Source organism: Diabrotica virgifera, chromosome 4 (genome assembly GCF_917563875.1).
Source record: "Diabrotica virgifera virgifera chromosome 4, PGI_DIABVI_V3a".
Classification (NCBI taxonomy): Eukaryota; Metazoa; Arthropoda; class Insecta; order Coleoptera; family Chrysomelidae; genus Diabrotica; species Diabrotica virgifera.
The window spans coordinates 158673915-158698874 of NC_065446.1; the positions used below are offsets into that span (position 1 = coordinate 158673915).

At 32.9% G+C, this 24960-nt stretch overlaps 2 protein-coding genes across 4 annotated transcripts in view; both read left to right on the top strand.

Annotated features, from left to right (window-relative positions):
* LOC126883983 (small integral membrane protein 12) overlaps positions 1–24960 on the top strand; it is a 142310-nt gene that overhangs the window by 10130 nt on the left and 107220 nt on the right. The gene's annotated exons all lie outside the window — the stretch shown is intronic.
* Positions 1619–24960, top strand: part of LOC126883979 (protein arginine methyltransferase NDUFAF7, mitochondrial) — a 60141-nt gene continuing 36799 nt past the window's right edge. Inside the window, exons 1-2 of one of the 2 annotated variants that reach the window (XM_050649748.1) lie at positions 1622–2148; positions 16436–16606. In XM_050649748.1, the coding sequence (XP_050505705.1) occupies positions 1809–2148; positions 16436–16606 (511 nt within the window). In that variant the 5' untranslated portion in view covers positions 1622–1808. Of the gene's footprint in view, positions 2149–16435; positions 16607–24960 lie in introns of both variants that reach the window. The other variant, XM_050649749.1, reaches the window with a different exon arrangement.

A 24960-nucleotide genomic window follows, 5' to 3' on the forward strand; every position in this document is an offset into this window, starting at 1 on the left:
TTTTGAATTAAATTAATTGACGCAAGAAGAAGAATGCATGTAATTTATTTAACTCAAAATACATTCTATTGCTGTCAGAAAATAGAAAAAAATGTTTATTTTGCAAATAAACATTGCTTTTAGCTTAAATTAAAAGTTCAAACTGCCAATAGGTAGGAGGGAGGCTGTTTGTGATTTAATTTAAGCGAAAAGAAATGTTTATTTGTGAAATAAACCTTTTTTTCTATTTTCTGACAGCAGTACAATGTATTTTGAGTTAAATAAATTACATACATTCTTCTTTTTGCGCCAATTAATTTAATTCAAAATTTTTTTTGGCAACCCTGTATAAATACCTAATGATATTAATGTTTATATTACTGAATAGAGAATTAAACGCCCTTTCAAATGACCTACCACACGACCCCTATTCCCATTAACAAAATTATCGATTACGTCATCACGCTCAGATGGATGACGTCACTAGTATGAAATATATGCCAAAAAATTGTAATTTAAAAATAAAAATCGACCTCTTTCGGGATTTTGCTCCAAAATCGTCCGTTTTAAAGAAATGAATTTATTCCATAATTTAGCCCCTCTGTATAATCTACTATAATAAATTTTTCATGTCTTCAATTATTTAATTATTGATAAATAATTAGGTACTTCCCTAAAATTTTAATTGAAAATGGCAGATTTTTTGGGAAAACTCGGATTTTCTGAGTAAAATTTTTGTTGAAGGAAATCGGAAAAAAAATAACTTTGTGCAGAACTAAATTACGGTGAATTTTTATTTGAGTGTTTTTGGCTCAAAGGAAAAATTATAGGAGTTACAGACCACTAATTGAAAAAAAAAGAAGATTTAGGAGTGCTAATTTGTTTATAAATAAAATAACACACTTTCTGCGGACTTGTCATACCCCATATTACTAATATATGCAATCTTAAGATTCGATTTTAGCAATAAAATAGCTGGTAAATAATTTTTCCCAAAAATGGTATTTTTTCGATAATTTTCCCAGACTATCAACAAACATAACAAAATCCAAGAAACCGAAGCGCCAACCCAAATTCTGAGCAGTCTCAACATGATAAGGTTAATATCCCCAAGAATCGCTCGCTCCGAGCGTTAACAAAGTGTCAAAGCAAAATCGACCGACCTGCTCATGGTGGCGGTTTTTTGAAATTTTATAAGGACGCTTTGTGTATGTTTAAATGAGACATTTAAAAAAATGCCGTGTCACGCTAGTGATATTATGTATTAATATAAACAGAAAATAAAAACGCACTATAAATTCTTCACTTTCCAATATTGATTATCAGTTTGATTTTGTATGCATAACCTCACTATCGCAGTTTATGTCAATAAATATTTATTAACGAAAAAGAAAATATTTTGTTGCACTATAAATTACAGTATAAATTAATAACTAATGAATTCTAACAATTGTATTCGGTTATTATCACTACAAAATAAAATATTCAAGTTTAACAAAATAATCCCATAAGACTCAATGTTAAAACGTCCTTACAAAATCTGACAGCGTATCACGTGACTGTACGTAGAGGGGAGACGCACGGAGCCAATACTCTCCGGCTGTCATGGCGGTGTCGAAATGAAATTGCGACTGTCGAAATGAATTAGAAAAGAAGGGCCGAACGGCCCTGAAAACAGAAGAAGACGTGAGGTTATGTTGTGATGGATTTTTGAGATGTCAATTTTATAAATTTAAAATTTAATTAAAAATCAAAAGGGATTTTATTTTATGTCTGATAGTTACTGGTATATTAAAACTATAAAAAATATTTTAAGTTTGAAATGAATAATGTATTTATGTTCTATATTAAAAGGAAAACCAAAACACTTACAGAGAAGTTTTTACTCAGTGAAAAAATTAATTAAAGATGAAGATAACTTAGGCCGAAGACTTTATCAACAAATTAAAGTCAAAGGTCCTATAACTGTAGCTGATTATATGAAGGAAGTACTTACTAATTCTACAATGGGATATTACATGCATAAAGATGTTTTTGGAGTCTCGGGTGATTTTATCACATCTCCAGAAATCACTCAGATGTTTGGAGAAATTGTAGCTGTTTGGTTAATAAATGAGTGGCAAAAAATGGGGTCTCCAAAGCCGCTACAGATAGTTGAACTGGGACCAGGTAATATTCCAGAAAACCTACAGGGTGCTCCAAAAAAGAGTGGTATATCAAAGTTATATTTTTTCTTATGGAATGCCCTATCTATGATGACATTATTGAATTGACCTTAAAAAATAAGCTATACTTTCATAAAGGTTCCCTATACCTAAATACAGGGTGTTTTGATTTATTTCGATTTTTATAAAAATGTAAGGTTTTAGAAAAAATAAATATCTGCGAATCTTAGAATCAGTAACAAATTCTTTCTTGAATCTTAATAATTGACTATTTAGCATATTTAAGCAGATGCTTACTGCAACAAAGTTTCTTACAGGGTGGTCAAAATATGAGATTGTTCTATTAACACATTCAAGCTGTAATAACTTACTTATTTTAAATGGAACACCCTGTATCTTACTAGTCTATCGTGTAGAAAATATACTTAGCTTTCAATTTGTATTAGGGTTTCCTATACCTATCTTTTAACAGGGTGGTCAAAATATTAGATTGTTCTATTAACAAATTCAAGCTGTAATAACTCACTTATTTTAAATAGAACACCCTGTATCTTACTAGCCCATCGCGTAGAAAATTTATTTAGCTTTCAATTCTTATTAGGGTTTCCTATACCTATCTCCCTTCATTTGTTGAATATTTAAAGATTTCCTAATTTGCAAGCTTTAAAAATTAGAATTAAGTAAATATGTCGTGGTTACATATGTACAACACATCACCAACACTGGCAATATACTTAGACATGATACTGTCATTAATAAAATTTTCATTGTTGTCATGTAATCACACAGAGTGTTGCATTGTTTTAGTTGATTTTGGACTACATGTGACATTGAATAATATGTTTATATTAAACTGCATACCCTATATTAGATGCCATATTCTGAAGATATTTAAATTATATTTCATTCCGTATAAGTATTTTCCATATCTTAAACCAACGGTTATTAAGTAAATTTAAGAACACCACTTTTTGTTTGAATCTTTGAATCGCAATTACAAACAATTAAATGCTATGGCTACTATGACGAAAACGAGCCTATTGTACAAAAATATGTAAAAATTGGTATTTACAGAATAACATGGGAATTCACATTTACAGAATAACATGTGTACTGAGAATGTTTAGATGAAATTGAAGAGATTTTAAATATCTTCCATTATAAAGAATATAATATCAAGTATGTCATTTAAAATAAGAACACTCTGTGTGATTAAATGATAAAAATATCAATTTTATTAACGAAAGTATCATGACTAAGATATTTAAGTATATTGCCGGTGTTGGTGATGTGTTGTACACTTCGCATAAAAAAAAACTGGTACAACTCTTATAACTGAAAATCGTGTTTTTCGAGTTTGGCAGTCAAAGCGAGAGGATCTACAGCCGGTGTGCTTGGCGATAAGGTAAATTCGGAATCGAAACCTATCACAATAAAAACACCGGTTTTTAAAAGACCTATCGTTATCGATAATCGTTAAAGATAAAAAGTGTACTTGTGTGAAATTAAAAATAGTCTTTAAAGTGTAAGTATATAATAATATTTATATTAGTGCTGAGGATAACATCTAATAATTTAATTTAAAATGGCCAGTGGCGGAACAATCTGAAAGGAAACCAATAGAAGGAACGAATATAGTAGCAACGAAGAATCTAAGAATAAAAAATATAAAGGGGATGATTTGTATTTTGAAAAGAGTAATATGACGAGACGAACACCGAATAAAACCAACGATACAAATTGGGTGCGTTCGGACGACCACAGCGGCTGGACAGCTGAGCCAGCAGTAGCTGTCAGACGTCACCGCTGGAAGCCAGCCGCTGAGAGATTTACTAAGCTTTCCCTATCACGGCTGGATACAACCACTCAGCCGATTTCTGCTGACAGCCAGCCGCTATGGTCGTCCGAACGCACCCAATAAGAGATGATAATAATGATGCGGGAAGTTATGTGGAAAAATGATGAAATGATGGCAGAAATAAGAACCATACGGAAAGACCAAAAGGAAACGATGGAATATATTAAAGAGCTAAAAGAAAAAAACAAAAAATTGGAAGAAGGTTTGAAAATGGCAAATAAAAGAATAGAATAATTGGAAAAAGATAGACGGAGAAATAATATAGTATTAAAGGGCCTAACACTGGATCCTAATGACGGAAAACCAGTAAAGGAGTCAGTAGAACACTTCATAGGAAGAAATCTGAAATTACAGGTCAAACTGAGAAGAGCGGTGAAGATGGGAGACCAAATTTTTGTAGCAGAAATGGAAAACCTAACGGATAAGCTAAGTGTACTAAAAAACAAAGGAAAACTGAAGAATCTACAGGGACAAAAGGTGTATATAGAATCAGATTTAACAAGAAAGGGAAATACAAGCAAAAATTAGGAAAATGGCAAAAGAAGAAAAAGACAAAGGTAATACTACGAAGATAGGATATATGAAACTGGAGATTAATGGGAAGGAGTGGAAATGGGACCATAATAATGAGAAGATTATACAAATTCACAGAAACGTCGGGAAAAGGACCCCAAAAAAGTAATAGAAAATATTGAGACCGGACACACAACAATGACGACCAAGGCAATGAATGGGAAAAGCGATAGGGAAAAAGATGATGCACAGGTAAACAAGGATGAAAATAAAAAGAAGGGGAAAGCTAGATTGCAGAAAAAAGGAGAGATAAAAATGGGAACATGGAATGTGAGAAGCATCAATGGAAAAGAGGAAGAACTGGTAGAAGAAATGATAAAACAAAAAATAGAAATACTAGGAATAACGGAAACGAAGATGAAAGAAAAAGGTCTTAAGAAAATACACAAAGGATATTGGTTGCTTTGGGTAGGAGCGGATACAAAAGAGAGAGCAAAAGAAGGAGTCGGGATAATAATTTCACCGAATAGACTACAACAAGTTATAGAAGAAACATATGTTAACCAGAGAATATTATCGGTGAAAATGAAACTGATGGACGAAGAAATATGGACAATAATAACAGCCTACGGCGTAAATGAAGATGCAAGAAAGGAAGAGGAAGATAAATTTTTCGAGGAGCTCCAAATGCAAATTGATAATGGGGAAGAAAACATAATTGTAATGGGAGATCTAAACGGTAGAGTCGGAAACAACAACAGCGGAATAGAGGAGTGCATGGGAAAAGAAGGAGAAGAAATACTAAACAGAAATGGTGAAAGAATAATAGAAATATGTATGGAGAACAAACTAGTTATAACAAATACAAAATTTAAACATAAAGAAGTACACAAATACACGAGAGTACAAGACAGCAGAAACGAAAAATCAATCATAGATTACTTTTTGGTAAGCAGCAACAAATGGAAAAGAGTACAGGATACGAAAGTGAAAAGAGGCTCAGACATTGGCAGTGACCACCATCTAGTAATAATGAGGATGAGAACAACAGAAGAAAAGAGAAGAAAGGTAGTAAATGAAAAAATAAAAAGTTACAAATTAAAAGAGAAAAGATATAAGAAGAAGTTCCAAGAAAAATTAGACAATACCCTGAAAGGTAGGGCAAAAAATACAAATATAGAAGAAAAATGGGAATATCTAAAAACCAGCATAATCAAAGCAGCTGAGGAAACTTGTGGGAAAGCAAAAATAGCAAATACTAACATGAGGAGAACGGAATGGTAGACGGAAGAAATACGAGAGAAAATAAAGAATAAAAAAGACAAATGGAAGAGATACCTAAGCACAAAACACCCAGAAGATTATGAGGCATATAAAGAAAAAAGGAAAGAGGTTAAAATAGCGGTGAAAGCAGGAAAGGAAAGGTCATGGGAGAGATTTGGACAAAAAATGACAAAAAAATATAGGGAAAACCAAAAACTCTTCTACGGCGCATTAAAACAACTCAGACAAAAGAAAGAGCACACGATGCCGAATATAAAAGACAAGAATGGAAACATACTAACAGAAGAAAAACAAATAATGGAAAGATGGGGAGAACATTTCAAAGAGCTAACTCATGCAGCCACGGACAACACAGGGGAGAAACAAGAAAGGAATGAAGAACAACAAGTGGAATCCATAACAAGAGAGGAATTAGAGAAAGCGATAGAAAGAGTAAAATTGGGCAAAGCACCAGGCAAGGATCATATCACCCCGGAAATGATAAAATTCATGGGGACAGAGGGAATGGATAGCATGAAAAAACTAATGAATGAATGAAAGGACTGGAAGAAAGACATTATACTACCAATACACAAAAAGGGAGACAAGAGAAACTGTAATAATTACCGAGGTATCACTATATCAAGTATCCCTGGGAAGGTTTTCGCAAGAATAATAGAGACAAGAATAAAAACCCAAATAGAAACACTGAAAAACGTTTGTTTTTCTATACTTCCACAAAATTTATTACAATTTTTCTATACTTCCACAAAATTTATTACAACTATGTTATTACTACAGCTGTTTCGGCAAAGTGCCTTTCTCAAGAACTTGAGAAAGGCACTTTGCCGAAACAGCTGTAGTAATAACATAGTTGTAATAAATTTTGTGGAAGTATAGAAAAACAAACGTTTTTCAGTGTTTTATTGTGAGATAAAATGAACTTCCATCAAGTAACGGTCGAATCCATCAATTACCAAATAGAAACAACTATGGAAGACACACAGTGTGGATTCAGGAAGGACAGAAGCACGCAAGACCTAATATTCACATTAAGACAAGTAAGTGAGAAGGTAATCAAGAAGAATAGAGAGATACATATGTGCTTCATTGACCTGGAGAAGGCGTTTGACAGAATCCGAAGAAAGGACGTATGGAAGACACTAAAAGAAAGAGGAGTCGACAGACATAATAGAAGTAATAAAGGATATGTACAAAAATAATACAAATACAATAAGAACCAATAACGAGGAATCCAGAGAATTTACTACAAGTCAAGGCGTCAAACAGGGATGCGTGCTGAGTCCACTGCTATTCTCAGTGGTACTGGATGAAGCGATAAAGAAAGCCAAGAGGAGAATGAAAAAACTAACATTAGGATACTGGCAAATGAAACGGACTCAACTATCGGAGCTACTATTTGCAGACGACATGGTATTGATAGCAGAAACCAGAGAAGACTTACAGAACAATCTTGAAATTCTAGAAGAAGAACTATCAAACATAAATATGAAAATTAATACAGAGAAAACAAAAACAATGATAATTTCAAATACGAGGAATACACACGCAATAGAATTAGATGGGAAACAACTAGAGCAAGTGGAATATTTTAAATACCTAGGAGTAATAATCGAAGCAAATGGTAAACAAGACATGGAAATAAACGAGAGAATGGGACGAACAGGAAGCTTATTTAACGCTATGAAAACAACATTTTTGGGGAAAAAGAGATACCGGAGAAAGTAAACACAGCAGTCGTTAAATCAGTAGTTAGACCAACAATCATGTATAGCAGCGAGACATGGACATTAACGGGGAGACAAAAATCCAGAGTCAATGCTATGGAAATGAGATTCCTGAGGAAAATAGCAAACAGAAAGAGGACAGACAAAATACGAAACGAAACAATTAGACAAAACCTAAAACTGGAACCAATCAATGAAAAAATAGTGGAGGGACAACTAAGATGGTTCGGGCACGTGTGTAGAATGTCGAACGAGAGGCTTACAAAACGAGTGTTCGAAACGAGAGTGCAGGGGAAAAACAAAAGAGGAAGACCAAGAGTTATGTGGGTAGATGAAATCAGGAAAGAAGTCGAGAAGAAGGGATTGACATTGGAAAGTGCAAGAAACCTAACGCAAGATCGGAAAGCATGGAGACTACAATGCCAAACTCAACTCCACCAGCCTTACACCTAAAGGTAGAAAGGCTTAGGACTAAGTAAGTAATGCCTGGTTGCACCAACAGATCTTAAGCTCCAGCTTAGCTAAGCTCTACTTATAGATAGGACCTCCTTGAGTATCGCTTACGTTGCACCATAATTTTAGATTCTTACCTTGTTATCAATTATATCTATTATTATATTATGGTATTCTTATTGTAATATATTTTAATTATATTATATTAATTCTTATGATATTCTCGACTTGCCTAAGATATGTTGGTGCAACCGGGCATTAGTGTTTTTCAAGTTGTGTAAGTTGATCTTGTCACAAGTGTCATTCTAATTTCTAGGGCAACGTTGTCAGTTCAAGGAAAATATGATATCAAACTAGGTAAAAACGGGGCTGTGCCACAGACCACATTTTTTAATATACTAAAAACTAAACCAATTGTAATTTTCCGTCATGTCAATTAAGTATTCATACATTGATTCGTGTTTTATTATTCGTGATAGTATTAGTGATTAGTATTCGTGATTGGTTTCTGGTAAATTATAGGACAAAACTGCATTAAGATGTGTAGAATAAATAAAACACACTGGAAAAATTAACAATTAATTTGAAATTAATACAAAATGAATAACTCTTACAGTGAACAAGTGTGGAATTTAAATATAATATGTATTACAATTGGAAATATACATTTTAAACGTTATTTTTTTGTATTTAGATTTAGTGCAATTCCGTTATCTGTGATGGCAACAACGACGTGATTCACGAACAATAATTGTCAGTCTGAACACAGGTTTACATTGGGAAAAAAAAGTGTTCCAGTTTTATATGACGCGAAGTGTACATAACCCAGAGATATGTAAAGAAAATAGATCAGGCTAGTCATATGCCACTCAATGCATCGGGTGTAACGTCGATATCAAGTACGGTGGTCTAGCTATCTTTGTCTGTCGTGTGAGTGTGAGCGCATCTACCAAGAGGTGGGAGTTATGGAACGACAGTTAACACACAGGCGGCAGCCATCATATGCTAGAGAGAGAAAGCTAAGCGCCGGTAGAGAGAGATGGATAGACCACCGACCAGAACTGCTCCGCATTACGCTATTTTTCCGAGTTGCCAAATCTATGAGTATAAGATCTTTGACATAACCACGACATAGGACATACTTAATTCTAATTTTTGAAGATTAAAAATTAGGAAATCTTTAAATATTTCAAAAGATACAGGGTGTTCCATTTAAAATAAGTAAGTTATTACAGCTTGAATTTGTTAATAGAACAATCTAATATTTTGACCACTCTGTAAAAGATAGTTATAGGAAACCCTAATATAAATTTAAAGCTAAGTAAATTGTCTATGCGATAGACTAGTAAGATACAGGGTGTTCTATTTAAAATAAGTAAGTTATTACAGCTTGAATTTGTTAATAGAACAATCTCATATTTTGACCACCCTGTAAGAAATTTTGTTGCAGTAAGCATCTGTTTAAGTATCCTAAATAGTCAAATGTTAAGATCCACGAAAGAATTTGTTACTGATTCTTAGATTCGTAGATATTTATTTTTTTCTAAAACCTTACATTTTCATAAAAATCGAAATAAATCAAAACACCCTGTATTTAGGTATAGGGAACCCTTATGAAAGTATAGCTTATTTTTTAAGGTCAATTCAGTATGTCATCAGATATAGGGCATTCCATAAGAAAAAATATAACTTTGATATACCACTCTCTTTTGGAGCACCCTGTATAAATCACATTAGTATTAAAGGCCCTGTATATTTCTGTGAAGAAATTTTTTAAAAATATTAAGTGGTTTTCCGTACAGAGACCGAGGCGAATAAGATGAACCACCCTGTATAACATATTCACATAGAAAAAACCTGTATTTTACATTTCTAAATAATTTATGAAAGAAAATAATTTCCCCGTAAACGGCAAAAATGACTATTATGCTTAGTATAAACCTGACATTTAACACTTTATAGTAAAAACCTGGTATATGCTCAGCAGATACGGGTTTTTAACATAGGATAAAACGATATGCGAGGTTTTTTCTAAGGAACAGAGGTTGACTATTTGCAGACCAGAGTGTTAAAATCTGGAATAAAGGACCCCACACCTGTGATGCCACCTTCTGGGATTGCTCATAGTAGAAAGGACCAAATAATAAAAAACTTAGGTGAAATTATACCGTAGAACCGCCATCAATTTTGGGACGAATTACCAACTTCCGATTAAAAATAATTTTCATTTTGTATTCTAAAATAAAATTATTTGTATATGTTTTATTCAACAAATATTCATAGAAAATATTAAAATATTTAAAAGTGTTGACTCTCGAGGCAGTTATATGTATAAATTTTATAATTACATTGTTAAAACCAAGCTTAGGACAAATTTGGATTATACGTGGTTTTAGCTAAGTAAACTTGGCATAATTCTTTGCATTCTTTAGACCGTATGTTACATAACTAATGTCCATATTATAATTTTGCAATTTTTTTAAATAAAGTTAACTATGATACACAATCTTTAATAATATTTTTCTCAAAACTCGCTATCATGGAGATACGGGTTCTCTCTTACTAGGGCAGTATAGTAATAGATAGTAATAAAAGTTAACAAAAATTGTAGTTAACTTTGAGCTTCACATTACAAAATTAGTTAGAATGTTACAGGGTGTTCGATAACATAGTTGCAGACCAAACTTATGTTTTTTTTTAAATGGAACACCCTATATTTTATTTTATATTTGAAATCTTCTTAACTTCCCTATCACAAAAATATAAATATTATACAGGGTATTTCCAAAGTTATAACCAATTTTCTAAGAAAATCATAACAAGGTCAGCTCCTTGTATAAATAAAAATAAGAACAACAGCAATGATTTATTAGTGCCATGTTTTTTGTTGATTGTGAAATTTTTTAAGAATGATTGATATTGCTAATTTTCTTTATATTAGAATAGAGGGTGAGTCAAAATGCAAGTACATTCTTTTCTAAGAAATTTTAAATGGAACGCCGTGTATTTTATATCACTATTAAAAAGCACCATTAGCATACTTTAATTGTTATATAATATTCCCTATGTCCAAATTTGTCAGTTTTCGAGATATTTTCATTTTTCAGAGCAAATTATTTTAGGTGTCTAAATTTATCTAAATTTTAAGTAAGCCATGACTGAATTGACAATTGACGATTACTGATTATCATTCCGGTAATCAATGTAACAATGTAGCAAATAAAGAAATAAAAATAATTTATTAGTAATACATTTTACAAACAAAAACACAACCACAACATGCAACATTTTTGAAACAATTAAAAACTAAATTGGGGGGGGTTTAAGGGAACAAAACCCCCATAAAATTGTTATGGGGTGGACAAATTTCACTACAATTTTGTTTTAAGATGTTCCTGCCATAAGAATGCCCCATGTCCATTTTCAATAAAAAATCTCTAATAGTTTTCGATATATTGAAAAAAATCGAGTTTCATTTTGTAACTTCAAAGGGCTGTAACTTTTTTTATGAGCACATTTGTACCAAGGTAAGTTAGGTTCAATCGAAATATTTTTGTCCCCAGAATGTGTGGTATAATTTATGACCAATCTTTTCGGGACACCCTGTATATTATGCACCATGTACATAGGCCACTCAAGTGCGCCATACGCACTTTACAAAAAAATGGAAATGTGCGCTTTGTGCAGCGAAAGTGTTAAGTGTGAAATACAAATAAACAATTAAAAATGCCAATTTTAACATTTCTCAGGACCATTTTTCAATAAGTTGGACATCGCAATTAAAAAAAAATATGATATGAAAGGTTAAGTCAAGTATTTTCAAATTGCGCAATTCTATTTTCATTATATTGTACTCTTCAGATAAAACTATCCACATAACTTTTGAACCACTGATTTTTAGAAAAAACGCAAAAACACGTCAAATAATATTTAAAGGGGAAGACATTATGCCATATTTAAGCTTGACGGGAAAGGCACCCTCTCATCCCCCGTATCATCCCTTATTTTTTTTTTAATTAATACCCCCTTTTTATTTTAGATTTGGATTCTCCTCATTGTACTGATTTCAAAAATGTATAACACTTGATGCTTGAAGTGATTAGTTTATGAGAAAAATAAATACAAAAGCAAGAACACTGGATTGAAAAAAATTATTTTTTTAACAATTTTATTAACAAACATTTAGAATGAACATTTCACTACTAAAAATTTTAACAATAATTATTCAAAATGATTTCTGAAAGCTTGAATAATTATTATTGTTAAAATTTTTGAATAAAAAATTTTTGGTAGTGAAATATTCACTCTAAATGTTATAAAATTGTTAAAAAAATAATTTTTATTCAATCCAGTTTTCTTGCATTTGTATTTATTTTTCTCATAGACTAATCACTTTAAGCATCAAATGTTATACATTTTTGAAATCAGGACAAAGAGTAGAATCCAAATATGAAATAAAAAAGGGGTAGTAATTAGAAAAAAATTAAGGGATGATACGGGGGGTGAGAGGGTGCCTTTCCCGGCAAGCTTAAATATGGCACAATGTCTCCCCCTTCAAATATTATTTGACGTGTTTTTGCGTTTTTTCTAAAAATCAGTGGTTTAGAAGTTATTTAAGGTGGATAGTTTTATCTGAAGAGCACTGTAGGCATAAGGCATAAGCCAGTTTAAAAATTCCAAACTTTAACGTTTCAACACATTGATTATTTCGTACCCATAAACTGAAACTTGTTAATCAAAAGAATATGACGCTATACCATTACAGTAAAACATTTAACAATTTACAATTTTTCAACAAATAAAAAAATTTATTTTTTATTTGAAACCAATTTATTCTTTCTAATTTGTTTGATTAAAACAAGATTCAGCTAGAGGGTAAGAAATAAACAATGTGTTTTGAACATTAAATTTCAGACGTTCGTCAAGTCTATATATCCCAAAACGCAACAGCATATTAAATTTGTTGATCCTGTTCAGGAGCGTCATTTGAAATTTTGATGGGGGGGGGGGGAGGGGCAAGCATTATATATACAATATATTCTATATGATGTAGATATTCTATATAATGTATTTTTTGTAAATTTCAGTCATTTTCAGGGCCAGGGGGGGCAAATGCCCCCTGCCCCTATCAAATGACGCCCCTGATCCTGTTCTTTTATAGTCTAGGCGCTAGAGGGGTCACTGTGTCCTTTTTAATTCTGATGGACAAACTCAACGGTTTTGTTATGGATTTTTGGCTGCTGATTACGAATTTCGAGGGTGGATTTCGATCCGAGTGGTCAAAAAATTGTTATAAACAATTTAATTGTTTATAAATTGTTTATAAGGCTCTAGTTAATAAACTAAAATAGATAAAAAATAATGTTTCAAATAAAATTTGTTCGTTAATAACATACGAAGAAAAAACGTTTACTAAACTTAAATCCAACAATTGTAACTCAAGATATTGTAAAATTAGTGGACAATGCAAATTGCTAATTGCAAAATAAGTATTTTTCGAAGCTTTATCGATCGTAACTAGGCTTCTACGCATGCAAATGAGCCTTCGGAGGTCTCGTTTTAAAGCTTTATTAATAGGCTTCCAAACAAAGTTTGCTAAATTACTTTATATTCATTGGTTTTAAAGTTATACCCGTTTGAAGTTATAATTTTCTTAAAAAAATTGTACAGTAATTTGTTTATAAGGGTTTTAAGTAAATTTGAGCTGTAAACATTTATACTTTAATTAACAATAATGATAGAAGAACTCAAAAGGAATAAGTTGAGCCTAAGAAAATGTTCGTAAGTTTATTTTTGGTCAAGATATCAATATTTTAATGGCGCGCTATTAGGCGCAACATCGGCTCACAGTCAAGTATTTTTCGACGCTTTATCGATCGTAACTCCGCTTCTACGCATGAAAATGAGCCAATATGTGATATCCATATAAAAATGGATTGAGTTATTTTGCAGCATCATCAATGCATATAAAACGAGCATTTATGTTGTGGCGGCATACACACAATTGGCGTGCCTTGATAATTCTGCAAAAGGACTAGATCCACTTTATATGGATACTATCACTATCCACTATCAACAACTGCATATCTATATGGTATAGATTATATCTATATCATATAGATAATTAGACTCTGAAGCCGCAGAAAGTTTTAGTTTTACTGCCTACAAGAACAGACTTAGTACCACCATGTAACTGTAAAAATTGCTCTAAGAACTTATGCAGATGTAAAAAAGCTGAGATTCCCTGTATATCTCGATTCAGATGCATGAAACAAAGAAGTTTGTAAAAATAGTATTAATAAATAATATCAACTTACTTTTTAGTTCTATTTCTGAAATATTAGTTTTTAATGTTTTTTTTTCTCATTTAGTACAAAAATAGAAGACAAAGTAAATAGAATGAAAGGTGATACGAGGTACAGTATAATGATTTAATTATAAGAATTATATGATAAAATTTTATTAGGATCTTCAAAAATGAAAAATGAAGATAACGTATAGATACATAGAAATTATAATTTGCATCAAGAAGTTAGCGCGTGAACCTTTACGCGGTGAGCCGATCTTGCGCCTCAGAGCGCACTATTAAAATACCGATATCTTGGGCAAAAATAACCTTACAAACATTTTCGTAAGCTCAGAATGTTCCTTTTAAGTTCCTTATTGTTAATTAAGGTATAATAAGGTATAAATGTTTATAGCTTAAATTTGCTTGAAACCCTTATAAACTAATTAATGTACAATTTTTTTAAGAAAATTATCACTTCAAATGGGTATAACTTTAAAACAAATAAAGATCAAGTAATTTAACAAAATCTGTTTGGAAGCCTATTAATGAAGCTTTAAAATGAGACCTTCCAAGGCTCATATGCATGCGTAGGAGCCGAATTACGATCGATAAAGCTTCGAAAAATACTTATTTTTCAATTTGCATTGTGCAATAATTTTACAATATCTTGAGTTCTAATTGTTGGATTTAAGTTTAGTAAACGTTTTTTCTTCGTTTTTTATTAACAAACAAATTTTATTTGAAACATTATTTTTTATCTCTTTGAGTTTATGAGCCAGAGCCTTATAAACAATTAAATTGTTTATAACAATTTTTTGACCACTCGGATCGAAATCCACCCTCGAAATTCGTAATCAGCAGCCAAAAATCCATACGAAACCGTTGAGTTTGTCCATCAGAATTGAAAAGGACACAAACTGTGCAACACTATTTCTTTCGTAATATGATCAGTCCATGGTATTTTGAGAAGTATCCTAAAAAGCCACATCTCAACAACTAACATTAAAAGTCCAGGCTTCTGGACACCGTAAAGAAGAATAGAGTGGATATAACATTTTACCATCCGAGACACTAACAATTTGTTTATGGATATTTTAAACTGACTTCTGCAATATAAAATTAAAATGCAATTATGCATTTTGCAACTACTTGACTTAGTCTTTCATCTCAAATTTTTTTTAATTCAATGTCCAACATATTGAAAAATGTATTTGCATTTTACTCTTAAAGCAAGCATTTCAAAAAAGACACAAGAATAACTTTTGTCTTAACCTTTAACTACACGCGCTGGCGTATTTTGTACGCCACATATAAGTATTCTACTGCAAATATGTTTAAAAATTTAATTTTTGACCTTGTTTATCTCTCTAACCTATCCCTGGGCTGTGCTTTACAATTTGGTTTTAGTTTCGTCATAATCGGCGTTCTGGAAAGATCGTAATTTACTGTTAATTATTTGTTGTTTCGGGTGGTGGACAATATACGCCACGATTATATTGATATAAGTAGTAATATAAGTACATATTTCAATTGTTTTTTAGTCATTATGCCACAAAATATATTTTTCTTTGTAAACAATACTTTTCTCCAGTAAAAAATCACATTTCAAAAAATTTTTTATTAGTAATTTTATTTATCATGGAATCCAGTTATTCCATGATTCCAGTTATAAAGTCATACTGAGAAGGAACTCCAAGTATTCACTGATGCCGAATAAGGTTTATAACAAACAACTAAGTGTAATTTTTCAAAAAAAAAAAAAAAATAAACAAATCAGCTGTTTTTTGGTGTATTTTCTTGTGGCGTATAAAGTACGCCACGCGTGAAGTTATGTTATAACTTGATGCGCGGGTAGTTAAAGGTTAAAATAACCCAATATATTAAAGAAAGTGTATGTTATTTTAAAACATAAATGATGTATCCTAATAGATGTTTTATTGACTTACTAATATGGGTATTTTCCTTTTATTAATTTCCTCTCTTTTAAGGGTAACCAGATTTTATTTAGTTTTGCTATTGAAGTGGGAATCGAAACGTCAAAATAAACTTATTTTAAAGTAAACTTGTGGCTTACTCCCAACAAAAATAGTAAATTGAATAAAGTACCTATTTGTTGTTTCTAATATTCATTTGACACAATTTAAAAAAAATGCATAATTTATTTTAGGAAGAGGAACTTTGGCCAGTGATATCCTGAGAGTGTTTAATCATTTTAAAGTACTAGAGCAAACACGCTTACAGCTTGTTGAGATTAGTACAACGTTAAGTGAAATTCAAGCTAAAAAGTTGTGTAATCAAAATAATGTAATCGATGAGAATCAGCCTATCTACAGAACTGGTAGTATATTTAATTGATACAGTAAAACCTCCGTTAACCGAAACATGGTTTAACTGAAATGGCTGACAGTTTCAATAATTTCGTCAATAAACAGTTAATTTAAAAAAAGAGCAATAAAATTAAGGAAAATAAACATGTTTGGAGTGTTTTTTTAAGAAATCTTTTATTTTGTGTTGTATTTTCTTTTGACAACGATGTTTTGCAGCTATATCTCTTCAATACTATGTAATTTGATACAAGAAGAATACAAAAAACAATGTTATTTTTAACCGAAATTCTTGTTATCCGAAACGGTCTCCCCCCCACCCCAATTATTTCGGTTAGCGGAGGTTTTACTGTACTTAAGCTATGTCAAATATTTAATGTGAACAAACCTTTTTCCTAAATCATAAATACAATTCTTTCCTTATAATTTACAGTGGGATACTATTACAAGAGAATTTGTTACTGCCATAATACGATGAGATTTTTTTAAAGACAAAAATTATATGCTATCATCTTTTTTCTGACATGTATTCTCAAGTTAAATTTAATTTTATGTAGGTAATGTATAATATAATGTCTGGCATAATTAAACTAATAGAAATATTTTCTATTACAAAACAAAATAATTTAACGTACCTATGTCCTAAAAGTTTTGGCACAAAATTCATTGGCTTTAATTTTAACAAAAACAAAATAATATCAAGTTGCATTTGGAAACAAAAGCTTTACGTTGTCTACTGTCAGTTAAGATTTATTTATTTTAAAGTAGTCGCTTTAAGATGTAGTATACATTAGAAATAAGAAAAAGTATCTACAAGTTGGTTGGGCGGGTACTCAATGCTGAAGTCTGTCGAATATTTCAGAATGAAAACAATTCACGCAAAACCATTTATAGAACAATAACGGAGTGCGACCAGGGAATACCATGGCCGAAATTACCAAAATGTGGAAGACCACGTGCATTTACTGCACGAAAGTCAGAGAGATTGGTGAGAAGAGCAGCTTGGAATGGAAACATGAAGATTGGCCCGTCAACACTGATCTTCTAAGAGTGCGATATCGTTGGAATTAAGGAACAATAGTCTTAAATATCTAAAGAGACGTAAGTGCCCCAAAAACTCTCAAGTTCAGCTCCTTCAGACCTAATTAGTCAAGACATACCCAAAACTGGCTTCTACAACACCAAATATCCTTTGTTCCCAAAAACGATAATCTTTCAAACTTGCCACAGGCTCACCCAATAGAGGATTTTTGGTCTTTGGCCTTTAAAGGAAAGTTTATCATGGAGGCTGGGAAGTCCAACATGAAGAACAATTAAGACGGCGAATTTACGAACACCTAAGAGAAATTGACCTGAATTCCGTCCAGGACCTCATGAAAGACATTCGAAGAAATTTTCGTCTAGTAGAGAAGAATGGACCACTCCACATAATTTGATAGTATCGTTTACTTAAGCATTGAGTTGTTATTTATGATAACTAGTTTGTGTTTAAATAAATTTCTGCATAAACAAAAAAATTCGATAAATATTTTGTGCCAAAACTTTTAGGACATACATTACTAAAAAAATGTTGTCTTTTCGAATACAACTGTGGTTTATTCACATTATGTAGGTATACATATTAGATAAAATAAAGATGACAAGATATTATACTTAAGGGCATATAAATCCGAACAACTATTATAAACTATTATATTTTGTACCATTATATTATAGGGTAGCAAAAGAAACAAGGATAAAAATTTCAAAATACTTGAAACAATTTATAGGATCAATCAACTAAAAACTTGTTAATCCACCAAAATGGGCAACACACTTCGATGCGCCGCAGATCAATTCTGATTAGGTGGTCAATATAATAGACCTTGGCCCCACACTTAAAAAAAATTATTACCTCTCCCATGGGACTATTTTTATTTAGTTATTCAAAAATTGAAGAAAAATCTTCTGCGTAAAAGGTATATTTATTTTAAAAAACTCCAAAAAGAGCTATAAATACAAAACAAAACGTTTTCGCTCTAAAGAGAGCATCATCAGTGTTCTTTGCCTAAAATAAGTATAACCATAATTAGTGAAGACAAAGGTAAAATTTTTTAAAGTTGACGAAGATAAAAAACAAAGTTGGGTTATACTCAACGATTATTTTCTTTTTCTTTTTCATGCTTTACTCGGTTTAGAGTACAAAATGACCAAGTGTTCTTAAGGTATTCTGAGACGCATTGTTGGAGAAGCTCCTCCTAGCGGCGCCGCTTGATACTATCGTATCTCGGTTAACAGAATCATGACTCTTGGTCGAAATTTATTTTATTTATTTTGTCATTCCCCGTTAGAGGACAGTCTAACCACAAGATACTGCAGATATTTTAATAGATGCAGTTCTTCTTCGTCTCGAGTTGATTCAATTCAGTCTACTTGCAATAGCCTCTTCGATAAAGGGTAGAGACCCAGAAACACTGTGTCAGAGGATGGCAAGAGACTCGAATTGAATCAAAACGAAAACGATTATTTTCTTTTTCTTTTTCATGCTTTACTCGGTTTATAGTACAAAATGACAAAGTGTTCTTAAGGTATTCTGAGACGCATTGTTGGAGAAGCTCCTCCTAGCGGCGCCGCTTGATACTATCGTATCTCGGTTAACAGAATCCTGACTCTTGGTCGAAATTTATTTTATTTATTTTGTCATTCCCCGTTAGAGGACAGTCTAACCACAATATACTGCAGATATTTTAATAGATGCAGTTCTTCTTCGTCTCGAGTTGATTCAATTCAGTCTACTTGCAATAGCCTCTTCGATAAAGGGTAGAGACCCAGAAACACTGTGTCAGAGGATGGCAAGAGACTCGAATTGAATCAAAACGAAAACGATTATTTTCTTTTTCTTTTTCATGCTTTACTCGGTTTAGAGTACAAAATGACCAAGTGTTCTTAAGGTATTCTGAGACGCATTGTTGGAGAAGCTCCTCCTAGCGGCGCCGCTTGATACTATCGTATCTCGGTTAACAGAATCCTGACTCTTGGTCGAAATTTATTTTATTTATTTTGTCATTCCCCGTTAGAGGACAGTCTAACCACAATATACTGCAGATATTTTAATAGATGCAGTTCTTCTTCGTCTCGAGTTGATTCAATTCAGTCTACTTGCAATAGCCTCTTCGATAAAGGGTAGAGACCCAGAAACACTGTGTCAGAGGATGGCAAGAGACTCGAATTGAATCAAAACGAAAACGATTATTTTCTTTTTCTTTTTCATGCTTTACTCGGTTTAGAGTACAAAATGACCAAGTGTTCTTAAGGTATTCTGAGACGCATTGTTGGAGAAGCTCCTCCTAGCGGCGCCGCTTGATACTATCGTATCTCGGTTAACAGAATCCTGACTCTTGGTCGAAATTTATTTTATTTATTTTGTCATTCCCCGTTAGAGGACAGTCTAACCACAATATACTGCAGATATTTTAATAGATGCAGTTCTTCTTCGTCTCGAGTTGATTCAATTCAGTCTACTTGCAATAGCCTCTTCGATAAAGGGTAGAGACCCAGAAACACTGTGTCAGAGGATGGCAAGAGACTCGAATTGAATCAAAACGAAAACGATTATTTTCTTTTTCTTTTTCATGCTTTACTCGGTTTAGAGTACAAAATGACCAAGTGTTCTTAAGGTATTCTGAGACGCATTGTTGGAGAAGCCCCTCCTAGCGGCGCCGCTTGATACTATCGTATCTCGGTTAACAGAATCCTGACTCTTGGTCGAAATTTATTTTATTTATTTAATAAATAATGACTTAACAAATTAATTTAATTAAACTCGATAACAAACAATAATTAGTTCATTAACAGAAAATAAACACCATAACAAATTAAACCATAACCTCAAACAATTTTCAAGAAGAATTATTGCATTAAACTAACTCACTTGAGAAAAACGAATGAAAATCTCTTAATTAACACGTTTTTTCAACTAAATATCTAAATGAAAAGTCTTACTTCACCACACAAAGCACGTAAATAATAAATGAAATACTTCCTATGGATATTGTTTGGAGTCATAAGCATTAAGTCTTTAAGCTCCTCCCAATTTTGTGACGTCAGACTTAGGCTGTCTGAAATGAAACCGTGTTTTTAAGACGTATTTTAACGTCATTAATCTTACGTATTTAAAATCACCTACAAAAGACGTTTATAAGACGTAATCTTCAAACACGTGTATATATTCAACCAAAAACTGACGTTTCCTCAACGTTCTTGACGTCACTTGGTTGCCTGGGTAGTTAGGTACACTAGCCTCTAGTTTTAAAAAAATATTTGTAGTAAAATTCAATAATAACAATAACCATCAGTGTGTTGGGATTAAAAGTATTCCGTATTAAGTTAACGTGAAAAATTCTTCCTTGTGGAATTTAGTTATTCATGTCTAGTCGGACAACAAGGAAAATTTTCGGAAGAGGGGCGTTTTGTAAATATAGAGGTTTCTTTGGTGAACTTTGGTGCGTCCGACACCGGGAGTACCCTTAAAAATTTGTCGGACAATATAGTACCATTAAATTGTAAGTATTTTGCAATCCTGCAAAAAACCATCATTTATGACTCCATAGGGGGAGGGGCACCCATCATAAAGAGTCATAATATTTATAGCCTCACAACTGATTTTTGCAGGATTGTTTGATAAAAATGTTTACAATTAACTGGTAATAATATCCGACAATTTTTTAAGGGTACTCCAGTTGTCAGACGCACCAAAGTTTAGAGACCTCTATATTTACGAAACGGCTCTCTCCCGAAAATTGTCCGTATTAGAAAAGTTGTCCGACTCGACATGAATCATCATCATCATTAACAATCAGCTCTGATTTGTCCATTGTCCACTTCCATCTTCTTCTATTCTGCGCCTCTGCTATTTAGTTGGTGACAATTGTTTTGAGGTCGTCGGTCCACTGCGTTGGAGGTCTTCCTCGGCTTCGCTTGTCTGCCCGTGGTGTCCACTTAAGTAATTTTTTTGTCCATCTGTCGTCTTTCATTCTTGCAACATGTCCCGTTCATCTACATTTTTGCCTTGTAATACGTTCGATAATACCTTCCACTCCGGTTCGCCTACGAACTTCCTCGTTTGTTACTCTATTTTTAAGCTTATTCCAAGCATTGATCTCCATCTTTCGTTGTGTCCTCAATTTTTCAACTGATGTTTTTGTAACAGTTAAGGTTTCTGCTCCGTATGTGAGGAATGGTAGAACGCACTGGTTAAAAGCTTTCCTTTGTAAATAAGTTGGTATATTTGTTTTAAACACGTCTCTCACTTTTTCCGAATGCAGCCCAACCTAAACTTATTCTTCTGAGTAGTTCGCATGTTTGGTTGTCTCGCGTTAACCTTATTTCTTGACCGAAATACACATACTTCTCTACGAGTTCTATGGGCGATTTCTCGATTTCTATCAGCTCATTGGGAACGAGCTTGGTCATCATTTTTGTTTTTCCATAATTTATCTTTAAACCGACTCTGTGTTACTTGCTGTAGTTGTTGTAGCATAACTCTAGCTTCTCTTAAGTCGTCTGTTATGAAAACAATGTCATCGGAATATCGGAGATGATTTAATATCTTTCCATCCATGTTAATACCCTTTGATTTCCACTCTAGTCGTTTAAATGCGTCCATGACTGTTATAAATAGTTTTGACGGCAAGGTATCTCCCTGTCGCACCCCTCTGCCAATTTTTATCTACTCAGTCATGCAATGAAGGTTAAAAGTTGTTGTCGCATTTTCGTATATATTTCGAATAATATTCGCATACCTGTGGTTTATTCTGCATTCTGATAGTGTTTTTAAGATAGAGACTGTTTTCATTGTATCAAATGCTTTGTGGAAGTCAACAAAGATGAGAGCATGGTCTATTATATTCGATAGACTTTTCGACTAGAGTTTTAAGGCATTGCAAATGGATGTTTGTTCCGTGTCCCGATCGAAGTCCTGCCTGTTCTTCCGACTGATAGAAATCGAGTTTTGCTTCCAGTCTGTTATCCAGTATTCGAGTAAAGAGCTTGTATAGGTGGTTTAGCAAGCTAATTGGCCTTTAATTTTTAAGATCTAACTTATCTCATTTTTTATGAAGGAGGATTGTGACGGAATTCTTCCATTTATTTGGAATGTTTTCATTATGCAGACATAGGGCCGGTTGTTCGAACGCTAATCAACAATGATCATTATTAAATATTTAATTACTGTCACCAAAACTGTCAATGTCAACTTTGTTTGGGTTGCTGAAAACATAATTAATTACAATTAAGAGATTTATTATTAATTATGTTAATAATTATTAAAAAATGCCAAGTTTCTTGTAAAAGGTATATATTAAAATACCCTAAATAAGGGTCAAAATACAAAACGTTTTCGGATTAAGGAATCCATCATCAGTGTTTAAAAGCCAAAATTTGCATGCCTGAGCCACCAAAATGTATAGGGTAAAAACCCTTTAAATGTAAATAATAAAGATGTTTTACATATTTATATAAAATTCATCGGATGTAATAGATAAACCTGGATGTTACCCAGGGCAACACAGGACTCTCCCCACGTGGTTGGAACTTTTTTTGGTGAAAACCTCACATATTGGATTTCAATGGCCAACTCAATGGCAACTAGAGTTTTAAGGCATTGCAAATGGATGTTTGTTCCGTGTCCCGATCGAAGTCCTGCCTGTTCTTCCGACTGATAGAAATCGAGTTTTGCTTCCAGTCTGTTATCCAGTATTCGAGTTGCCTCTACTTCAGTTGGCCATTGAAATCCAATATGTGAGGTTTTCACCAAAAAAAGTTCCAACCACGTGGGGAGAGTCCTGTGTTGCCCTGGGTAACATCCAGGTTTATCTATTACATCCGATGAATTTTATATAAATATGTAAAACATCTTTATTATTTACATTTAAAGGGTTTTTACCCTATACATTTTGGTGGCTCAGGCATGCAAATTTTGGCTTTTAAACACTGATGATGGATTCCTTAATCCGAAAACGTTTTGTATTTTGACCCTTATTTAGGGTATTTTAATATATACCTTTTACAAGAAACTTGGCATTTTTGTGATTTATGGTATACAGCCAGCTACAGGAAGTTTATTTTCCTCGTGGATTTAATAATTATTGTTATATTAATTGATTATAGTCTCAGAATTGTAATTAATTATGTTTTGACAACCCAAACAAAGTTGACATTGACAGTAATTAATTATTTGATAATGATCATTGTTGATTAGCGTTCGAACAACCGGCCCTTAGATTAAAAAATGTTTAAATTCGTGACATCAAAAGTGGACATCATAGTTTAGTTGCCTCAATGACTACACCATGTTCTCCTGGAGCTCTATAATTTCTCATATTTTTGAGGGGATGTTGAATTTCCTCCCGTGACATATCTGGTATATCCTCCGATCCTACACTCTGTACCTTTTGTATTGGTGGTTCGATGAGCTCTGGAATAACTTGACTTTTATATAACGTTTCATAGAAACTTTCTACTATATGTAATATGCCTGGTCTATCTGAGAATATATTTCCATTTTTGTCTTGGAAGACAAGTTGGAAGATTTCTTTTTTGCCATTTTCCATTTTTTCTCCTCAATGCTTTCATGCTTTTGTTGTCTTTTATTGTTTTTATGATTTTCTCGTTCTTGTATTTTCTAATAGGTATAGCCTCGACATGATTAACTGAAATAAAAACAATCTCACGAGGGATGTAATAATTTTGTTAAGTGTGGGCCCAAGACCTATCTTTTGGGGTATCTCGTTCCATGTTCTAATTAACTCATCCCGAAACGTTCCCAAAGTTTGAGGAGGATGCTCTAAATTAAGAAGTCTCCGACTCATCATGTTTCACACGTGTTCAATTGGGCATAAATCTCGAGGTCAGAGCAAAATATTGAATCCCGTCCCTTCAAGGAAATCCGTGGTCTCTCGCAATGTGTAGCCTTGCGTTATTGTGCTGAAAAATGGGATGTTGGCAACGGCGTAACCAGGATGATCCTAAGAGGGGGTTACAACTACTGGAGGGTGTCTAGGGAGTATGGAATAGTAATGGTGTTAAGCGTATAGAGCTCAAAGTACATCCCAGTGGGGGTGGGGATATTGGAGCGCCTGAAGGTTGGGTATGCGATGAGATTCCAGAATATCTTCTACGTATCACTGAGCTGTCATATTCACTTTGACAAAGATTAGATAGACAAGGCGAAACCGGCGGGTTCGTTGGAAAAAATATTCCCATGAGATTTTTTTGCATAATCATATTGGTGAGATATCCCAGTGGTCCAAATTTTTTTTCAATTTTTTTTAATCAAATTGCAAAAATCAATATTTTCGTCCCGGACACATTTTTTAGGTTTTTTGGACCA